At 37.9% G+C, this 23,914-nt stretch overlaps 1 protein-coding gene across 2 annotated transcripts in view; it reads left to right on the forward strand.

Annotated features, from left to right (window-relative positions):
• LOC150079458 (uncharacterized) overlaps nt 1-23,914 on the forward strand; it is a 145,024-nt gene that overhangs the window by 64,765 nt on the left and 56,345 nt on the right. For both annotated transcript variants that reach the window (XM_090382617.1, XM_090382618.1), the window contains exon 7: nt 4,440-4,542. In XM_090382617.1, the coding sequence (XP_090238743.1) occupies nt 4,440-4,542 (103 nt within the window). The remainder of the gene's footprint in view (nt 1-4,439; nt 4,543-23,914) is intronic.

Below are 23,914 nucleotides of genomic sequence, written 5' to 3' on the forward strand. Positions count from 1 at the left end.
GGCACCTTAGAGGAGACTTGACTGAGGTGTTTAAGGCTCTGAGAGGCAAAAGGAAAATGAATGAGGATGAAATTTTCACAGTTATAAATCATTCTAGAGCTACAATGGGGAGGATGTTTAAACTGGATTGCAGGAAGTTTTATTTTAGCCAGTGAGCTATAAATTACTGGAATAAATTACATTTCAGCCTCTACATGGGTAGTAGAGGCTGAAAATATGGGGAAATTCAAAGGTCAGTTGGATAGTTACCTACTGGAGGAAGGAGATGCATGGGTTATCTATTTCTTTTTCTTTTATTATTTATTAAATATTTATTTTACTTAAATTTTTTATTATTGCTATTATTATTTTTTTTTGGTTGGTACAGCATAAGCCTTAGTCTTCCTTGCCACCATGTGGCCATTATTAATACTAATAATAAATGAGGAAGAAGAAAAACGCTCTGAGTTTGAAGTAGAACAGCAAAAGGATGCTGACTGGCGGCAGCACATGTTCGGACTGGTTTGGATGAGAGTGGGAATTGTAGAAGCCAACTCAGAAGAACAGTGCCAATTGAAGTATCTATATAAAATGCATGCAGTAGAAACAGAATGTCTATGAGACAGAGTGGAGAGACTGTTAGAGATGAGTCATTAATTAACCTAACTGCCCTCTTTTCAATGGAATCTAGAAGCATGAGAGGGGTTTTGGGGGTCACAGCCCCAGACGATGGAACAGTATTCCATGGTAGGGCAGATTTGAGATCTGTACAACGTGAACAACTGTTTGGAAGGTAATGCCGAGAGTGAAATATAAAACACAATTTTTTAGATGTAGGGAAAGCAATATTTGTAATGTGCTTATGCCAAGAGAGGTTAGAAGTCAGGGTAATCCCCAATAGAGATATATGATCTTTCCTAGAAACCAGTGTCATCAAAGATAAGCATAGAAGCACAAGAATCCTTTTTTGTGAGATATAAGACAGGACTGAGTTTTAGAAGAATTGAAATCAATTAAGTTATCTTTGCCCCACTGGTGAATTACCTAAAGATCAGAAATTTAGGAATTGGTAGTGGATATTTGAGAAGTTGAAGCTGTTTGTGCAGGAAAGGTTTCTCAAACTGGAAGGTGGAATGTAGTGTGCTATCATCAGCAAAACTATGGATAGGATTTCCAGTCAATGGAAGAAGGTCATTAATATACAAAACTGGATACTCAATTCTAGATTTAATGGATTTCTCCTTTACTTTAGAAAGAGCAGAAGTAAGTGCAATAGGATGATAATTGGACAGGAGACAGAAAAGGAACCTGGAGATTTGGATACAATCCAATTGTGATATGCAACATTCTTTTCTTGAAGATAAGAATTTTGCCTTAGCACTAGTGGAAAACCAAGGTTTTGAATAAGGACAAGATTTTAAGATGGGGTGTGGAATAAAGGATTTAATTTCTATAAGAATAATTTCACTGACACGATCTGAGCAAATGTTGACATCAGAAGATTTGAAACAGTAATCCAAAAAACAAAAAGAAATGAAATCTTGCAGATCATTCCATTTTGCATTCTCGTAATGCCAAACAACATGAGGTTGAGAATGGCAATGAGAGAAACCTCCATTGGAGAAGAGACCACCACCAAGTTGGGATCTGAGGTGCCTAGAGGACCACTCACTTCAACCGTGTACTTCCATGCACAGGGCCAAACTTAGAGGTTTGGCCCGGTGCACTATCTAGCAGCCAGCCAAATTATGATTGGAATGCTAATAATCTTCTTTAAGAAATTGATGCAGACATGTAATGTGCTATCTTCTGCAATGTTTATATGTTCATAATTTCTATATCAGTTTCTTCAAGAAACTGATATAGAAATTATAAAAAGTAATGTACTGGATGTTAACAGAAACAAATCTCAGGAAAGAAAAGCCTTTATTCCCAATTAAAATATACTTCTTGAGTTCATTTTCAAATCAACTCAAGAAGTATATTTTATTCAAGACTAATTTTTGTTAACTCAAGACTAAATTAAAAGTTGGACTTGAAAGTCTTGTCAGGGTGGTTAATGACATTAATCAGGGTGGTAAAAAAAGGTAAAGTGCAGATATTATCAACCCACTGCAGGATGGAAGACTCCTCAACAATTCATGCTGAGGGAAATGGACCATAATCTGCCACGCTGGTCCAGTGTGGGTTGGCAGATCGACCGTATTCAGCAGTCAGGGGCTTGAACCCCAGTCTACTCAAAGAGCGTGTGCTACTGCACTCCCGCTCCTGACCACTCGGCTACGGAGATCAGGGTGGTATGATTAATTAAATTTCTTTACTGCTGCTAAGTACTGTACAAGCACTAGAAACAATAATACGTATCACGGCGACATGGCCAGAAGTTAAATTGTTATCCATTAAAGGCTAAAGAAAATCTGCTTTATGATGTATTAAATAATTAGCAAAATGTAGGTACTGAATCAGTATACAAGTGTGACCTCGACTTTTTTTTTACAGGTATGTACACCAGAACAAAAAAAAAACCATTTTTTGTTATAGATGGTGAGACCACTACTTTGTTATCAACACACAGCTGTACCTGCTGTGCATGCACATTAGAAGCATTACAAGATGGCCAGACTCTGTTAGTCCAAGCGAACATGAGAAAAACACTATAACATGAGATTTATTTTTAAAAAGAATGTGAAACCAGCCAAACCCTCCCTAGGTTTAAGTACATGATCAAGGGATTGAGATCCTATTTCATGTAATTTGTACCGACAGTAGTTAGTCCTCCAAACACACTTTATACTTTGCTGCAACAAGATTTCCAAAGGCTTGTGTGCAACAAACAGCTCACACAGATGCAAACATTCTTCACATAAGGTTGCTGATTTTGGAAAACATGAATTACAGTTCATGATATTGTAGCAGCTTCTTGATAATGTATATACTGGAGTTTGTATGAAAAGACATGGAAAACTGTCAGAGGGGAATCATTTTGTTGCCTGATAATGCATATCCATATAGAGCTAATTTAATAAAATTTAATAATGACTACATTGGCAACCTTGGGCTGAGAAATTACGAACCACTATCTGTGCACTTGGGATTTAGCCCTTAGTAATTATCACTTGTTTAGGCCAAACAAAAAAGTACCTAGGAGGACAGAAATTCAAGATAACTGACAAACTGAGCTTGTCTCCTGAATTGGCTGTGCAGTCAGCCTACTTCTTTCTATGCTGCTGTTATTAGTACTTTGCCATTCAAAAATATGTCAGTGTACAACAGGGTGGCCATATTTTGAAAATTGGTAAGCGGGAAAACTTGAAACGAAATGTGTAGCATAGCATTTTTTTCTTTCAAAAAGTAAAATAAAAATGTAAAATTACAATTTTAATAATTTTTTTTATCAATCAATCAGTCATAGTATTTATTTGTTATATGATTGTTATTAATATGTATTTGTCCTATATAAACTATAATATTATTTATAACAGTTATTTTAAAAATAGCGAGGAATACTACTTTTACTTTATATATTTTTCTTTAGATTTTGATAGTTTTAAAATTTCTTCTCCTTCCAAAAATTTTAAAACATTTTTAAATTCTGAACAGGTCATGTTATAGTTTTCTTTTGCCATAAGTTCAGCTTCTAAATTTTCTGATAAAAGATGGTTTCTCTCTTTCTGCCAAGCAGTTTTGATTAAGCTGAAAACTCTTTCTGATGAAACATTTGAATGTGGAATGCTTAATATGGAAGTTTTGCCTCTGGAAATTTTGAGAATAATTGTACCCATTTTGTATTAACACACATTTTCTTTTCTTCATTACTCAGTGATGAACAAAATGCCTTTAGACTTTCTCATTTTTCTCTTGTTATTAGAATTAATTTTTAACACATCCATTAGATTCCAATAAGAATTAATTAAAAATACGGTAAAATCAATAAATTAACAGTTTTTTTTTTTTCTGTGTTATCGGGACAAATGATGGTATTATCGTGAAGCAGGACTTGAAGTTCTAAATCGGGACAGTTGGCCACCCTGGTGTATAAAGTAGAGGGACAGTTGAAAAAGAGTAATAATGTCGATTCTAACATTTCTTGTAGAAAATTATTAGTAAATTCCAGATCAACTGGAACAATTCTCATAATTACATATAAAATTCAATAAAAAATGGAGCAAAAATATGTGATTTTAATCTGCAGCAGTTGCGGCACAAATGTAATATGGTTAAGAGCAGTATGAAGTTTATTGGAAGCCAGCATTTAGCAGCTGGCATCACACTTGATAAAGAGAAAAATACTAGGATGAAAACATTATTTGGGGAGAAAGAAGTGGTTGTTACTGGATAAAATTCTGATCCAGATATAAAACTTGCCGTATCTGAGAGTATTCAGATATTCAAGCACTCATTAAGTTATAGTTTTAAAATTATCTTTAAAATGTGTACTTAAAGTTTGAATTCATTTTCAGGAAAGTCTTGGATAGAAGCACTGTAAAGATTGATGTTGTGCTATCATATGCTCGGTGCACGCTTCAGAATCAAGCTTTGCTTGATTATCTGCCTTACTTTAAGGTAATATTTAATTTTTTTCTAATAATAATTAATTAAAGAACTGACTGTAGAAATTACATCTGAGCAGGGAATTTTGATAATCTGTGGCAGTAAACTGGCACAGATGATGTTGCTGCCTGCTACTGTCTATGATACAGACTGGGAAATCTTAAAGTGCCTTAATCCAGCAGTGGAAGCATGGAGCTAACAGACTCACCTGCAAAATATTTATTGCATGTTAATCAACAACTCTAGATTATTTTCTGTTTTTCTGTATACCCTCCACACAATTTTGCTTCAATAACTTCAGAAGTGATGTGTTCGTGTTATTTATGTGGAGTTAAGTGAAGCATGCGGATAGATGAGTCACTACTATTTGTGTTACAATTTATCTCTTTAATTTAGCACTGCTATTTCAGTTTCACTGTAATGTAAACAAAACCATTTCTTACCAAATGGTGACAAGTGCTTTTGTTGCTATTACTATGACAGAAATTAGGTACCATTGTTTTACACTTATTATATAAAATGGTTTCTTGTTCTCTATTATTATTATTATTAACATCATTTATGTAAAATGGCTTGTTATCTGTTATTATTATTTATGTTTATATATTTTGACAAGACACATTAACCCATGTGCACGTGTTAACATGCATTAGTTCTAATGTTCATGTGTGTAATGCTTTTTAAAACTTGAAAGAAAAAAACATGTTAAATTTTTGAATTTTTCATTAAACAAGTTAGTTAATATACTTGATGTGTTACATTTTATGTGTATATGATTTTATTCTTAAATTATATGAATGAATTTTTTTTCTTTTTCTCTGATTAATAGAAGTTAAAAGTAAAAGTAATCTCCTTATCAATTAATTACTAAGATTATAACTTTATATAATGAAACTATTGTTTTACGTTTTATAAACTTAGCCCATTCAGTTTAATTACAACTGTATAATATTTGTTACTCTTCTCCTGTATGCTCATTTTTTTTTTTTTTTTAAGTCTCTCTCTCTCTCTCTCTCTCTAATATATATATAGATATAGATATATTAGTCAATTTTATTTAATGGTATCTGTCTGTAGGGAATTAGGTGTATAAGTACCTAACTAACAAGTTTGGTCCTTATACACCTAATTCCCTACAGATAAATACCCTGAAATAAAATTGACTAATATAATTTCATGCACGTGTAATGCCTAATTGCCCTATGTGCAATAGCATTAACGTTGCACACCTGACAGGTACCTATTACGGTAAACTTTACCAAATATCATTTTTATAGTTTTCAGTAAGAACGTGATATATAAAATATTTAGGAGATAGTGTTAAAGAGCAAAAACAGATAAGATATTTGAAGGTTAAATAAACAGGATAGGATATGGCAAATACACAGAAGAACGCAAAGCAGCAACAATGGATGCAAATGTAACTATATGCATATTATAAAAATATGACAAATAAAAATAAAGAGATGATGGTAGTATGAAACGTCCGGAAAGCCACAGGCCAAAAAGAAGATAGCTGAAAATGTAGTAACCTTTAAAATAAAATTTAAAAAAAAAACAACAACAAAAAAAAGTAATGGCAGCCTACATCAGATAAAGATGGGAAAATTTTTTTTACAAAAATACTTCAAAACAGGGAAGAAAAGCAAATATGCAATTAATAAATAAAATGAAATAAGATGACGGCAAAGTGAATAACCGGACATTTTGTACTACCATCACCTTTATTTTTATTTGTCATATTTTTATAATTGGGCGCCTCTATAGCCAGGTGGGCAGGAGCAAGCAGTGCGTAGCACATGTTTCTTGATTAGACCAGGGTTCGAGCCCGTCACCACCAAGTACAGAGGATGCGGAAAGGTCAGGGAATGACCACCGCATATCCCCGGAACAATATGGCCTTAGTTGCTAATGCTCCTAAAAAAAAACCAAATGACAATAATATTTTTATAATATGTGCACACACACACACACGTGTATATATATATATATAGTAATAATAGTAATAGTAATCATGGCATGTGATGCAAGAAAGCAAGCGTATGAGCTTATATAACATCAGCAAAAAAAAAAAAAAAATTCACACAACCATTCCCTCTAAATGTTTGTCCAGTTTCTCCTTAAATTTATTTAATCTATCAATTTCCACAACGACAGATGGAACTTTGTTCCAGCAATTAACCATCCACTGGCTAAAGGCAAATTTCCACGCATCTGTTCTACAGCTGTCTTTCCTCAATTTGAATTTATGCCCCCTTAGGTTTATAATCTGAACAAGTGGAAGAATCCCATTAGAATTCAGCGTCCTCAACCCATTCAAGGCCTTATACACTTCGATCAGATCACCTCGCAGGTGCCTAGTCTCCAGCCGCTACAATTTGTAGAACTTAAGGGGGATCAAAGGGTGACACGAGTAATTACAGACCAGTTAGTTTAACTTCTGTTCTGGGTAAAATAATGGAGTCACTGGTTAAAGATGCATTGCAGGACCATCTAGACAAGACTGCAGCAATAATTCAGACACAGCATAGGTTTCATAAGGGAAAGTCTTGTCTTACAAATTTGAGAGGATATTATGATGTGGTTACAAAGGAACTGGATGCAAAAAATAATTTTGATATCATATACAGTGAAACTTCTCCTAACGGACACCTCCCGTTAATGGACATCTCTCTACAACGGACATTTTCAAATTCCCCAACTCACCTCTATTGGTTTTAACGTGTTTTCAGCTTCTGTCTAGCGGACATTCTCTGTAACGGACGCGGACAGGCAATCTGCACTGTTTCGTTTAGATTAGCACTTAATTTGATCTCCCCATAACGGACAGCGGGCGAGCTCACGGCCCTTTTTCTAGGAACGTTTCTTCCACGTATTGCCTCAATCGTGTGTTTATTTTCTATTTCCGATTCTCTGAATTTTATCAAAGTTTACGTCGCGGTTCTAAACCCTTTTTCAAGAATTTTAAGGCACGTGTAAAACTTCTGATGAATTCGGTGTGTGCAGGGGTGGGGAATATGGTCGGCCTTTCGTGTTTTCAGTTTTGTTCAGTGTCGTGTGATGTGCACAATGTCTTCTCATAAACATTTAACTTTAAAAGATAAAGTCGAACTCATTAATGTGTATGATCGGCAAAAAAATAGTGTTCGCAATCTCGCTGCAAAATTCAAAATCGGGAAGACGCAGGTAAGCGACATCCGAAAGAAAAAAAAAAAAAAGAACTGCTCAAACAATTTTGGCAACACGGAAATGATCAGGTTCAAAAATCATTCCCGAAAACTGTTGGACTTCAAATTGACAATGCTATGTACGAGTGATTTTGTCGCGCACATGCTAAAAAAAATTCCCATTAATGGGCCTATTATTAGGGAAAAGGCTTTGGAGGTTGCGAAATCTATGGGAGTAAATGAGTTCAAAGCTTCTGTGGGATGGCTAGACAAGTTCAAACTCGGCATTAAATTTCTTGGAAAACCGTAAGTGGTGAAGGTGGATCTGTTGATACTGGGATTGTAACAGAGTGGACCATCAAATTGGAAGATTTATGTCGTGATTTTGAAGCTAAGGATATTTACAACTGTGACGATATCACAGGGTTGTTTTTTAAAGCTCTTCCTGAAAAAACGAGTCTAAAAAACGAAAAGTGCCAGTGCGGAAAAATTTCTAAGGAATGCTTGACTGTACTATTGTATACAAATATGCTGGGAGACTTTGAACAACCTCTTGTTATAGGAAAACCACAAAATCCTCGTTGTTTCAAGGGCATAAAGTTGAATATTTTGAATGTTGACTGGAAGTCTAATAAAAAAGCGTGGATGACACGAGATATCATGAGTGAATGGATAAGTCACTTTAACCAAATCATGATTTGTCAAAACAGAAAAATTATTCTTTTCATGGATAATGCTGCATCTCACCCGCACATTGAATTGTTCAACATTCAAATCGTTTTTCTGCCACCAAACACATCTCCAGAGTGTAAGCCCTTGGATCAAGGGATATTAAAAAATTTTAAACTTCACTACAGAAAACGTGTTTTAAGACATCTCATTGCAAACATGAACGATGTAACATGTGCGAGTGACTTTGCAAATAAACTCAGCATCCTAGATGCGATTCAATGGATTTCCTCTTCAGTAACCGCAATTAGAAAACGAACTGTCGTGAACTGTTTTGTAAAGTCTGGCTTCTCAAACGCAAAAATTGAAGTTGTGAATAGCAATGTGGAGCACCAAGAAGAACAGGAACTTCAACATCTATTGATAATGTACGATACTTCAGCTACAAAGTGACCCTGGCTACAAAGGTATAGACTCGAACCTCACTACAGAAGATGGTGCCATAGATATCAACGACATTATCATCGATATTTTTCAAGAAGTTCCTCATGAGGATGAAGAAATGGAAGGAGGTCATTCTGTCGAAGAACATATTAACGACGAACTACCGATGAAAATGGAAGAAGCGCTGATACAAATCAATCGTTTAAAAATGTTTTTCGCGCTGAAGAAGACACTGAAGGACTTTCAATGGTTTCTTCACTCCAAACAAATGTTGAAAACAAAATTATCAGCCGGAAGAAGGTGCAGAAGAAAATAAGTGATTACTGTATGTATTTTTCTTAAGATAAAGTCATAATATGCATAGCACAATTGTATGTATATTATTTACAAAAATATTGTTCAAAATCTGTATATATTTTAATTTAATTTTACATTAAACGTTTAACGATTTTGCTTTCTTTCTTTTTTTTTTTTTTCTTCCTCAGACTTCTTGTTAGCGGACACTTCTCTCTAATGGACACATTTTCGTTCCCCATGGCTGTCCGTTAAAGGGAAGTTTCACTGTACTTGGAATTCAGGAAAGCTTTTGACACTGTTGCGCATGAAAGACTATTGTACAAATTGGAGCAGAATGGTATTAAGGGTAAGATGCTACAATGGATAAAAGGATGATTAAGTGGGAGAAGACAGAGGGTGGGGTAATCAATGGTTGCTGCTCTTCATGGACTAATGTTATTAGTGGAGTCCCACAGGGTTCAGTGTTGGGTCCACTGTTGTTTTGTATATTTATCAGTGATATTGATGATGAAGGTATATCAGGCTTAATGTCGAAGTTTGCAGATGATACAAAGATTGGCAAGGTTGTTAATGACAGTAATGGCAGTGTGCTACTGCAACAGGATCTAGATAATTTGGGCAGATGGGCTAAGAAGTGGCAACTGAAGTTTAACCTTGACAAATGCAAAGTACTGCATATGGTTAGAAGTAACCTCAGAGAAACGTACCAACTGTGTGGTACTACACTTAATGTGGTAGAAAATGAAACAGACCTGGGAGTAATTGTGCAGGCAGATATGAAGTTTTCTGAGCAATGCAGACAGGCTGCCAGGGCAGGTCATTGGGTTTTGTCAATGATATATAGGAATTTTGCTAGCAGCGAAAAGGAGGTGATTATCCCTCTGTATAAGGCAATGGCCAGGTCACGCCTTGAGTACTGCGTACAGGTCTGGTGGCCTCATTTTAGGAAGGATGTAGATTTACTTGAGCGTGTACAGAGAAGGGCAACAAGATTGGTGAGGGGAATGAAGGGATCCTCTTACCAGAGGATCCCTCTTAAGAGAGGCTTAAGTTCTGCAAATTGCAGTGGCTGGAGACACCTGCACGGTGATCTGATTGAGGTGTATAAGGCCTTGAATGGATTGAGCACACTGAATTCTGATGGGATCCTTCCACTTGTTCAGATTACGAACCTAAGGGGACATAAATTCAAATTAAGAAAAGACGGATGTAGAATAGATGTGTAGAAATTTGTCTTTAGCAAACTGGTGGTTAATTGCTGGAACAAACTTCCATCTGTCATTGTGGAAATTGATAGGTTGAATAAATTTAAGGAGGAACTGGACAGGCATTTGGAGGGAATGGTGTTTTTTTTTTTTTTTTTGGCTGATGCTGCATAAGCTCATACACATGCTTTCTTGTATCACATGCCACTACTACTACTACTCTCTTGGTAAGAGGATCCCTTCATTCCCCTCACCAATCTTGTTGCCCTTCTCTGTACACGCTCAAGCAAATCTCCATCCTTCCTAAAATGGGGCCTCCAGACCTGTATGCAGTACTCAAGGTGTGGCCTGACCTGACCATTATACAGAGGGACAATCACCTCCTTTTCACTGTGATCACTGCCACCACTAGGTGGCAGTGATCACAGTGTACTGATGTGGGATTTACTTAAAGATATAATTACCATCAGGGGTAAAGAAAAGGGTTTTTGCTTCCATAAAGTGACTACAGTGGTCTCAGATAGTTTTTAAATTCTGTACAGTGGGACCGACTGATGATGTTACCAACAGCAAATTCTAAGTGGGAAGCATTCAAGCAGTTAATTAGCATTAGTAGAGGGCATATGATGCAAGAAAGCAAGCTTACGCAGCATCAGCCAAAAAAAAAAAACACTTCCACTTCACCCCTCCATTCGTTCGAAATACCTGTCCAGCTGAGCCTTAAATTTATTTGGGCTATCAACCTCCACAACAAGGAATGGAAATCTGTTCCACCAACCAACTACCCGCTGGCTAAAGGTAAATTTCCGCACAACTATCCTACATCTGTCTTTCTTCAATTTGAATTTATGCCCTCTCAGGTGATTATTCTGAGCAAGAGGAAGAATCCCATCAACATTGAGCATGCTCAAACCATTCGAAGGCTTTATACACCTCTATCAGATCACCTCGCTGGTGCCTAGTCTCCAGACACTGCAATATGTAAAACTTAAGCCTTTCTTCATAAGAGCAACCCTTTGTTCCATTCACTAATCTTGTTGCCCTTCTCTGTACTCGTTCCAGCAGCTCTACATCCTTCTTGAAATGAGGCCTCCAGACCTGTATACAGTACTCTAGGTGTGGCCTGACCATTGCCTTATACAAAGGAATAATCACTTCCTTATCCCTACTGGAAAAATTCCTGTATATCATTGACAATACTCCATGAGCTACTCTTGCAGCCCATCTGCATTGCTCAGAGAACTTCATATCTGCCTGCCCAATTACCCCCTGGTCCTTTTCATTCTCTAACACTGTCAGTGTAGTACCACAGAGTTCATATGTTGCTCTAGGGTTGCTGTTTCTCATTTGTAGTACTTTACATTTGTCAATTTTAAGCTTCATTTGCCACCTCTCAGCCCATCTGCTCAACCATTCCAGATCCTGTTGCAGCAGCATAGCGTCAGTAGTGTCCTTAACAACCATACCGATCCTTTGTACCGTCTGCAAACTTGGACATTAAGCTTGATATACCATCATCAATATTATTTATAAATACAGAAAACAATAATGGACCCAACACTGAACCCTGAGGGACTCCACTAATAACATTAGTCCACGATGAGCAGTGTCCATTGATTACTGCTCTCTGTCTTCTCCCCCTCAACCAACCCTTTATCCATAGCAGCAATTTGCCTCCAATGCTACACTGCTCCAATTTGTGCAGCAGTCTTCCATGTGCAACTGTATCAAAAGCCTTTCTAAGATCCAAGTATATAATATCAAAGTTATTCCCTGCATCGAGTTCTTTTGTGACTGCATCATAGTATTCAATCAAATTGGTCAGGCAATACTTTCCCTTAACAAAACCATGCTGTGTCTGAGCTATAACTGAAGTCTTGTCTAGATGATCCTGCAGTGCTTCTTTAACCAGTGCCTCCATTTATTTTCCTGGAACAGAAGTTAAACTCACAGGTCTATAATTACTCGTGTCAGCCTTTGATCCTCCTTTGTGAATTGGGGTTACATTTGCACATATCCAGTCCAAGCAGTATCTCCCATGAGTCCAAGGAAGCTCTCATAATTATGGCTAAGGGTTTGCGTACTTCCTTTGCTGCCTCCTTTAATATAATTGGATAGATCCCATCCACCACAGGTGCCTTTCTTGTGTTTATCTTCAACAATTTCTCCTGCACTTTACTCTCAGTTATTACAAGATTATCTAGCTTACTGCCAGAGTTGAACAAACCTCTGGCATTCCCCTCGCTGAATAATTCCTCATGTATGAATGTTGATGCAAAAAATTCATTTAGTTTGTTAGCTACCTGAGCAGGATCATCAACAGTTGAACCATCGATATCGTGTGGACCAATCTGATTCATCTCTTTCCTTCTAGAGTTTACATAAGTAAAGAACTCGTTGCTGTTTTTCTTTGCATTCCTGGCCAAAAATTTCTCATAATCTGCCTTCGCCTGCCTAATCTTCTTTGTAACTTGGTTACAGATCAACTTATATCTATCATAGGCTTCTGTGTCACGTGTTAATTTATATGTATCCCATGCATTTTTCTTCTCTGTCATGTCCGATTAGTTCATCTGACATCCATTTAGGCCTAAACCTTGAACAATATTTATTAGTTGGTATGTTAAGCCTAGTAGCTTCCAAGATAAGTTCTTTGAATGCTTCACATTTTGAATTTGCTGTTGGTAACATCATCAGTTGGTCCCACTGTATAGAATTTAAATACTGTCTCAGACCATCGTAGTCGCCTTTACGAAAGCAATAACCCTTCCCTTTACCCCTGATGGTAGTTACTTCTTTGAGTAAATCCCACTTCAGCACACTGTGATCACTGCCACCTAGTGGTTCCTTTATCTGCAGATTCTTAATGCATGAAGAATCACTACTGATAATCAAATCAAGAGTATTACTCCCTCTAGTTGCCTCCCGAACGTGCTGATGTAGAAAACAATCATCCAATAAATCCACAAAAGCCTTGCTAGTGTGTGAGATCCAACCCAAAAATTCCAGTCAATATCAGGGAAATTAAAATTCCCCATTATGAGACTCTCTCTGATTTACTGGCCCACTCTATTTCCCTGTACAGTTTCTTATTATACTCATCAGAGTCATTTGGCCTATAGCACACTCCAACTCTCAATTTTGATCTCCCAATGCTTAAGACACACCAAACTGACTCGACTCTGCACTGTCCAGCGATGTCCACTGGCTTCACTTCCTTGGATTTTATGTGTTCCTTAACTAATAGCATAACCGTTCCTCCCTTCGTATCCTGTCTATCCTTTCTGTAGACGTACTCCCCAAATTCCAGTTCTGCATTCCTTATACCTGTGTGACACAACGGCTCTGATATCCCAACAATATCCGCCTTTGATGCTTTGAGCAATACCTCAAATTCATCAAATTTATTTACCAAACTCCTAGCATTGGTGTACACACAAGTATACATGCACCTGTTCCTATTCTTAGCTACCCTAACACAACCCATGTGTTTACTTGTACTGCAATGACAGTAATCTCTGAAATATCCTGCATCTTGTTTTCCAGGATTCTGCTCATTCCAATAGAAGCAGTGCAAGAATCACTTTCATCTCTGTCAGTGGCTACTGTTAATCTATTAGTCCTTGTATCCCCCCAAGCTGGAGTTTTCCGACCCACCTAACACTGCCTCGATAGCATCAGGAAATATTCTTGCACCTGTTCTATTTAAGTGTATCCCATCCCTGTAGAAGCAGTCTCTCCTGTTAACAAGTACAGACCAGGCTGAAAAATATTCTACCCCTTGAGCCTTGCACAGTCTTTCCAGGGCCGTATTGATCGACAAGGCTCTAATCATATACTCCCTCCTATCGTGTCTGGGCAGAATTGCAGACACTTTCAAATTCAACCCTAATTCACAGCTTTTTATCAACAGTGACCTGTACTTGTTAAGTAATTCTGCTGGTCTCCTACTCTTAATATCATTAGTGCCAACATGTACAACTATATCACCTTTTGTGTCCTTAAAAGATGATATCCGCTCTACAACGTCATCAACCTTTGTCCCTGGCAGATGCCCTGGTCCTGTTCCGCCTATATTTTTACAAAGCATGTTTCCCATTTCCCTGACAATAGAGTCACCAAGAACTACTAGTTCCTGTGGGACCAGTGCATTCTGCCTTGGGGGTTGCTACTGTGTTGTGTGATGACCAAGTGCAAGCTCTGGTGTTGATGTGGGCAGCTGAGAGCTTGATGGGCCTTCACTTTTAATCCTTTGAGGGCATCCACCCTGTCCTTCAAGCTCTTATATAAGCCCATAACAACGCTGAGTTGTCGCCTGATTTCGTTACACTCCTTGCATTGCGCGCACACACAAAGACATCCCCCATGGCAATATCATGTCCCGTACCCGATTGCTCCACAAACATCATGTAAGCAGTGCATTTCAAAAGGCTGTGATTCAGAGGGCAACTGCCCCCCCCCCCCCTCAGTTCTCCTGTGAGCCACAGCACTCTCATTAGCTTGAGCCTTTTGCTTTGCTGCTCTGGTCCGAGTCATGATTTCGATTTAATTTCAATAAAATTTCAATTTCAGTACAAAATTATAACCCTAAACTTGTATCCCAACACAGTTATAACGCTATATATATTTTTCAGTATGAAGTACAGGTGGTGCCTCGCAATTCGACAGTCTCGCAATTCGACGTACTGCTATTCGACAGTCGGATTTTGCGGGCCAGCGAAAATACTACATGATATTGCACGATAGAATTCTTTGCTGGACTACGTAACTGCGTTTAACGTTACTAAATAGCATTAAATAGTGACGGCTGCTTCATACATTTTAACCAATGGTATTAAAGAGCGAGAGTAACATTTAACCAATGATAGATAAAGCAGGAATAGAGCCCTCAATCGTTAAGCTATGTTAGCCGCCCTAAAAGATAGCTACAGGTATGCCGTCAGTTCTTCCTCAGTTATGAGACAACATTATCTCGTTAATAATCGTAGTCTGAGTTCACGCTTGCTCTAGTTGTTTGTGCTAATTTATAATTCTGTATTTCTCATAAAGTAAAAAATTTTGTGCTTTGGCAGTTATTTATTTTTTGAGTGAAATTTGATAATGGGTCCAAAGAGAAGTGAACAGCGGAATAATTCAGGAAAGAAACACACTTGGTTGAGCATAGAAAAGAAGAAAGAAATTATAGAAAAAATGCAGAAAGGTAGAACAATTACAGATGTAGCTCAAGAGTATGTCATCCCTAGGTCAACCATGGCAACTTTTTGGCAACAAAGAGACAAGATTATAGGTGCTAGGGTGTTTGCTGGAGCAATGAAAATTTCTGACAAAAACAGATCTTTAATCAATGAAGAAATGAAAAAGCTGCTTCTTACCTGGATTAGAGAAAGACAGATGAAAGGAGATCCAGTAACTCGGGCAATGATCTGTGTGAAGGCTAGGTTAATTTTTGAAGAATTGCAGAAGAAAATTCCAGGACGTATCTCAGATCAAACTGATGAATTCAAGGAAAGTCATGGGTGGTTTCACAGATTCAAAGGTAGAAGAGGTATCCATAGTGTTATCAGACATAGGGAAGTAGCTAGTGCAGATAAAAAGGCTGCAGAAGCGTTTGTGAAAAATTTGAAGATTTAATCATGAAGGAAGGCTACTTGCCGCAGCAAGTTTTTAATGGGGATGAAACTGGGTTATTTTGGAAGCGCTTACCAAATCGAACATACATCATGCAAGAAGTGACGCTCCCAGGACATAAGCCTATGAAAGATAGGCTTACCTTGTTATTGGCAGCAAATGCAAGGAGAGACTTTAAAGTAAAGCCACTTCTCGTTTACCACTCTAAAAATCCTCGCTGCTTTGGGAAGAAAATCATCAAGTCCAAACTGCCAGTGATGTGGAGATCCAATGCAAAAGCCTGGGTAGACCAGAAAGTCTTCAAAGATTGGATTTCTGAGGAGTTTGCCCCGAGCGTAAAAAAAATTCCTCATTGACAACAATTTACCTTTGAACGCACTTCTGATTCTTGACAATGCTAGTGCCCACCCCCCAAGACTTGGCAAACATTCTTGAAATTGACTTTGATTTCATCAAAGTCCAGTTTTTGCCTCCAAATACTCATTCTTCTGATAAGACACTGAAGGAGTTCTGGAAGACTGAGTTCAATATTCTTCACGCCATTTCCTTTATTAAAACTGCCTGGGAGGGAGTGACACAGAGGACCCTTCGTGCATCATGGAAGAAATTCGTTCCTTCCATTTTTTGGGATGACAACAATGCAGTCCAAGCCGCTGAAGAATCAGAAGCAACTGCGGCCATGCGAGAAATCATTTAGACGGCGGAGAACCTCGACATAGGAGAAGTTGATGAGACTGATGTGGAAGAGCTTGTGGAGGATCACAATGACGAACCAACCGTGGAAGAACTCAAAACACCCAGCGAACAGGAAGCAAAAGAGAAAAAAAAAAAAAAATAAATTTCACTTGAAGAAGAAGAAGACAGGGAAAAAGGGCCGATGCCAACAGCTGCCATTAAAGAAATTTTATTCCATTGGGAGAAGGTGCAGTCTGCTTGTTTAAAATGGCACCCCAACACTGCTGTTGTAACTAGAATGACAGACTTGTTTAACAACACTACTATGCATCACTTTCAAGGCTATCTTGAAAAAGAGGGAGAGACAGTCCACCCTTGATCAATTCCTCATCCCCATTCAAGCCAAGAGGAGAAGAGAAAGGGTAGAACAAGATAAATAAAACATCCTTCCAACATCTAAGGCTCAATGAAATGTATGTACTCATTATGTATTTTGAAATTTCGTTTGTTGTATAGTAGAATATAGTAAAGTCAATAATACTGTGTATTTTTCTCCAACAACGAATTAATCAATTTTCCATAAACTTATATGGAAAATATTGACCCGCAATTCGACAAATTCGCAATTCGACTCTAATTCGGCGACGGATTATAGTCGAACTGCGAGGCACCACTGTTATTACCTACGAGTTCCGTTTATATAACTTCCGTATCAAGTTATGTATTAATTATGTTATGTTTGTAATCTAAGTTATATGTATTTAGTTAAAAGTACAATTTAATTGACAACGAAGTTTAACAAAATTAATAGATTTTACTGATTAATTGACAATTTCATATTATATACTATACTATACTAACGCTATCTAGTTTGGGATATAACGTATTGTATAACAATGGCGGCAAGTTACGAACGGTAAATCTACAGACACTTAAGTATTAATTAACTTCCAAATCTCGCTGTTTCAATTCAGAATAAACTAACAATCCTGACTAGGTCTATAAGCTACTTATAGAAAATAATTTGATGTAACAATTGGTCAATAAAGCAGCTAAATATGGCTAAAAAACTTCTCGTTCAGCGGAGCTGCAACTTGTAACACATGGATTTCATACCATTACCGATACTTTTATGCAATTACAAGGCCGAGTAAAGAATAAATACACCAGATTAATCAGAAAATCACAAAATAATGCTATACTACTAAATTTAAATCAAAAGTTTTATAAAAACAATAATTTCAAATCAGTAAATAAGAAAATCTACTTAGCAGCTTTGAACACATCTGGCTCCCACCAATCGTGGAAGCTACTGAACATTTCATACCTATTAAGAAATATTGTTCAAGGTTTTAGGCTTAAATGGTTGTCAAATGAACTAATGAGACTTGTGGTAGAGAAGAAAAATGCATGGGATGCATATAAATTATCAGGCGACACAGAAGCCTATGGCAGATATAAGCTAGTCTGTAATCATGTCACAAAGGAGGTTAGGCAGGCAAAGGCAGATTACGAGAAATCTTTGACAAAGGATGCTAAGGAAAACAGCAAGGATTTCTTTACTTATATAAACTCTAAAAGGAAGGGGATGAATTGGTCCACTTGATATCGATGGTTCCACTGTTGATGATCCTGCTCAGATAGCAAACAAACTGAATGAGTATTTTGCATCTACATTCACACATGGGGAGTTATTAAGGATCGAAAATTCCAGAAGGTTATCAAATTGTAGCAGGATGCTTAATGACTTTCTAATAACTGAGAACAAAGCGGAGGAGAAATTGTTGAAGTTAAACATAAGAAAGGCACCTGGGGTGGATGGAATCTATCCAGTTATATTAAAGGAGGCGGCAAAGGAACTAAGCAAACCCTTAGCCATAATTATGACAGTATCTTTGAACTCAGGAGAGGTCCCCACGGACTGGTGATGTGCAAATGTATCCCCAGTTCACAAAGGGGGATCGAAGGGTGACATGAGTAATTACAGACCAGTTAGTTTAACTTCTGTTCCGGGTAAATCACTGGTTAAAGTTGCATTGCAGGATCATCTAGACAAGACTGTAGCAATAATTCAGACACAGCATGGGTTTGTTAAGGGAAAGTCTTGTCTGACAATTTGATTGGATATTATGATGTGGTTAAAAAGGAACTGGATGCAAAAAATAATTTTGTTACTATATACTTGGATTTCAGGAAAGCTTTTGACTCCTTTTTTTTTTTTTTATGTGAACCCCAAACACGAGAACTATTAGAACCTATAGTACTTAGCAGCATGCTTGGGTTGGAGGTTGAGAAGACGAAAGAAGATATTTGTTGACATTGGACTTTAACTTCTGTAGATTGTAATTTTCAGGAAATACGTATGAAGGAAGGTTGTTCCAGAAAATGGCAGTTGAATGAATAAATGAGGAAGATGAAAAGTTGGTTCTGTCGGTTTGAAGTTGGACAGTAAATGGATGTTGGCTGGTGGCGGCACGTGTTCGGACTGTTTTGAAAGAGAGAGCGGGAATTATAGAAGCCAATTCAGAAGAACAGTGCCCATGGAAGTATCTGTAGAAGAGGCATGCAGCAGAAACAGTGTGTCTATGAGACAGCGAGTGGAGAGACTCTGTTAGAGATGAATCATTAATTAACCAAACTGCCCTCTTCTGAATGGAATCAAGAAGCCTGAGAGAGGTTTTGGGGGCACCACCCCAGATGTGGGAACAATATTCCATGGCAGGGCGGATTTGCGATTTATACAGAGTGAGCAGCTGTTTGGAAGAAAAGTAACGCTGAGAGCGTAAGAAAAAACCAAGTTTTTTAGATGCAGAGGAAACAATATTTGTAATGTGCTTGTGCCAAGAGAGATTAGGAGTCAGGGTAATCCCCAAAAGAGATATATCCTTTTGCCTAGAAATCGGAGTGTCACTAAAGATAAGCATAGGAGCAGAAGAATCCTTTGTGCGAGATATAAGACAAGACTGAGTTTTAGAAGGGTTGAAATCAACTAAGTTGTCTTTGCCTCACTGGAGAATTACCTGAAGATCGGCATTTAAGGAATTGGTAGCAGATTTTCGAGAAGTTGAAGCTGATTGAGCAGGACAAGGTTTCTCAAAATGGAAAGTTGAATGCAATGTGCTATCATCGGCAAAACTATGGATAGGATTTCCTGTCAATGGAAGAAGGTCATTGATATACAAGAGGAAAAGAGTGGGGGAAAGAACTGAACCTTGGGGGACACCGGCATTAGTGGAGAAGTTAGAAGACAGAGAGCCATCTACCATCACCCTCAGTGAGCGATCAGAGAGAAAACTGGATAACCAATTACAAAAAACAGTTGGCAAACCATAAGATGGAAGCTTGTTTAGAAGACCTTTATGCCAAACACGATCAAAAGCCTTTGAGATGTCAAGAGAAACTACTTGTGTTTCACCGAACCTTTCCATTAAATTAGTCCATAAATGGGTAACATAAGCCAGAATATCACCAGCGGATCGACACTGACGGAATCCATACTGGTGATCGTTGATCAGACGGAAGGTTTCTAGGTAGTTTAAGAGTTGGCGGTTAATTGATTTCTCCATTACTTTAGAAAGAGTAGAAGTAATTGCAATGGGATGATAATTGGATGGGAGGGATTTGTCACCCTTTTTAGGAACTGGCTGGATATGAGCAAATTTCCAAGCAGAAGGAAAAACACCTTTGGAATAAGAAAGTGAAAAAAGGCGGCAAAGAATAGGAGTAAGTTCAGGAGCACAAGTTTTGAGAACAAGTGGAGAAATACCATCAGGACCTGGAGCTTTCTTAGCATCAAGATTCATCAAAATATTTCTGATATCCTTTTGACGGAAGACTACAGGAGGCATTGAATGGAGCGTGTTGGGAATGGTGGGAGGTGTTTTACCAAGATCCTTAATACATGAGCTGGAAGAAAAATGGGATGCTAGCAGGTCAGCTTTATCCTTGGCTGAAATGACAACAGAACCATCTGGTTTGGACAGAGGTGGGAGCAGAGATGGGCAAAAGTTGCGGCCAATAGCTTTGGCAAGAGACCAGAATGCTCGGCTACCATTAGGGCAAAAAGCAAGTTTTCTACTCTTAGCCTGTTCAAAGTCTAGTTTGGACTGATTAATAACTGCTTTACAATTGTTGCGAGCTTTGGTGTAGGCAGATAATGAAACTGAAGAATTAGAAACAAGCCAATTACGGCATTAGCATTAGTAGAGGCATTTGATGCAAGAAAGCAAGCTTATGCAGCATCAGCCAAAAAAATTAAAGTAAAATAATTAAATAAAAAATAACCACTTCCACTTCACCCCTCTGTTCGTTCGAAATACCTGTCCAGCCGAGCCTTAAACTTATTTAGGCTATCAAATTCAACGACAAAGGATGGAAGTCTATTCCACCTACCAACCACCCGCTGGCTAAAGGCAAATTTCCGCACATCTATCCTACATCTGTCTTTCCTCAATTTGAATTTATGCCCTCTCAGGTGATTATTCTGAGCAAGAGGAAAAATCCCATCAGCATTGAGCATGCTCAAACCATTCAAGGCTTTGTACACCTCTATCAGATCACCTCGCTGCTGCCTAGTCTCCAGACACTGTAATTCGCAAAACTTAAGCCTTTCTCCGGAAGAGCACCCCTTTGTTCCATTCACTAATCTTGTTGCCCTTCTCTGTACTCGTTCCAGCATCTCTACATCCTTCTTGAAATGAGACCTCCAGACCTGTATACAGTACTCTAGGTATGGCCTGACCATTGCCTTATACAAGGGAATGGTCAGGCCACATCTGCCTGCACAACCACCCCAAGGTCCCTTTCATTCTCTACCACTGTCAGTGTAGTACCACAGAGTTGATACGTTGCTGTGGGGTTGCTGTTTCCTATATGTAGTACAGGTGACCCCCGCTTAACGCTGATCATTAGTTCCGGAAAAACAGAGCGCTAAGTGAATCCGCGCTAAGCGAGCGCCGCTTTCCCATAAGGTAACATGTATTTATGAGCTGCGGTCAGTGCCATAGGATATTTCCTAATGAATAATAAACAGTAATGAAAAGATGCACAAATGTCGGTCAAAATATTTAATATTCAAATATTTGCACATATAAAATATTCTGCATTGCATACGTATAATTATGTGGTAACTACTTGCGTATCAAAAGTAAATTTAAAATTCCAATTAAAATAATGAATTTAATTTAATTGATGAATTTAATCATGAAAAATGTGTGGATTTTGAGTTGAACTTTGGCCCTCTTCCAAATAAACTAAAAGGGGTATTAATTTTAAATCCCCCACAGCGTTACAACCAACAATAAAGTCAACCGATCCTTCACCGCTTTGAAACCTGGCATGTTTTTTTCTTCTTTCAATATGAAACTTCTTTTAGGCATTCGTTTCCACAAAAGTCCTGCTTCAGCTATGTTAAAAACTTGTTGAGAAGTATAACACATAATACCCCTCTTCAATAATTTTAACAAAAGTTCTTTTTTGAAAGTTTCGGCTCCTTGATCTGCACTTGCGGCTGCACCCTGGATTTTAAATCTATTCAACCAGCCCTTACCAGTTTTAAATGGTTCCACATTTTTTTTTTTTAGGCGAGTTTTCTTCAGATCATCATATTGGCTAATCTCTTTCTCTCTCTCTCTTTTTAATATTTAACTTAACTGAATTCTGCATTGGAATATTATCTTCAATAAAATTAAAGTCTTTCCATTTCAATCCTAATAGCCGGCCTAGTCCTAGTTTCTTGCAGTGGAACAGCTATCTTTCCCGCTGTAAAAATTAATTCTTTATTTTTTTATAATTGTTCTTACAGTTAAAGTTGCAAGTCCTAAATTATGGCACACATCCGTTTGTCGTTGACCGGAATCGATTCGCTTCAAAACGTCTAATTTACTTTTCAAATTCAGTCTTTTTCTTACATTTATAGTCTTCGTACTGCGCCCAGACGTTGTTGCTTTTTCATTCCTATCAGTCATTATTAGCTCTTCGAAAATGTAACTGCGTTGGTTGAATTAATTACGATACAATGTTTAAGTAAACTTTCCGTTACGCACGATGTCTAATACTCTACTGAGTGATGACTAGACTTCGGATAAATGCATATAACGCAAATATTACAAGCAATATACTTGATCATTTTTTAAAATGTTGATCGCGGAACTACGTAACAAGTCACTGTACTGAAACTAAATTAGCGTGCGAGAAAATTTTACTAAGCGTGGGAAAATTTCTCAAGTCGGCGTGGGAAACGTTTTAATGCTGTTTTGCTATTCATTTTCAAGCTATCGACTCCATCAAATGAAACGATTTCGTTAAATATGTCAAAAATGTAATCTGTAAAAGAGCGTTATAGTGATCTGTGACAGCGTTATAGTCAGATACGGGTTATAATATAAGAACAGCGTTATAGCGAATCAGCGTAAAGCGAACCGCGTTATAACGGGGGCCTGCTGTACTTTACATTTGTCAATGTTAAACTTCATTTGCCACCTCTCAGCCCATCTGCTCAACCTTTCCAGATCCTGTTGCAGCAGCATAGTGTCAGTAGTGTCCTTGACAATCCTGCCAACCTTCGTATCGTCTGCAAACTTGGACATTAAGCTTGATATACCATCATCAATATCATTTATAAATACAGAAAACAATAAAGGACCCAATACTGAACCCTGAGGGACTCCACTAATAACATTAGTCCACGATGAGCAGTGTCCATTGATTACCACTCTCTGTCTTCTCCTGTTCAACCACCCCTTTATCCATAGCAGCAATTTGCCTCCAATGCCACACTGCTCCAATTTGTGCAACAGTCTTCCATGTGCAACAGTGTCAAAAGCCTTTCTAAGATCCAAGTATATAATATCAGTTATTCCCTGCATCCAGTTCTTTTGTGACTGCATCATAGTATCCAATCAAATTGGTCAGGCAAGACTTCCCCTTAACAAAACCATGCTGTGTCTGAGCTATAACTGAAGTCTTGTCTAGATGATCCTGCAGTGCTTCTTTAACCAGTGCCTCCATTAATTTTCTGGGAACAGAAGTTAAACTCACAGGCCTATAATTACTTGTGTCAGCCTTTGATCCTCCTTTGTGAATTGGGGTCACATTTGCACATCTCCAGTCCATGGATACCTCCCCTGAGTCCAAGGAAGCTCTCATAATTATGGCTAAGGGTTTGCTATGATATAACTAGATAGATTCCATCCACCCCAGGTGCCTTTCTTGTGTTTATCTTCAACAATTTCTCCTCCACTTTACTCTCAGTTATTACAAGATTCTCTAGCTTACTGCCAGAGTTGAATACACATCTGG

This window comes from Mastigoproctus giganteus, chromosome 10, assembly GCF_048544385.1.
Source record: "Mastigoproctus giganteus isolate SK-2022 chromosome 10, ASM4854438v1, whole genome shotgun sequence".
Taxonomy (NCBI): Eukaryota; Metazoa; Arthropoda; class Arachnida; order Uropygi; family Thelyphonidae; genus Mastigoproctus; species Mastigoproctus giganteus.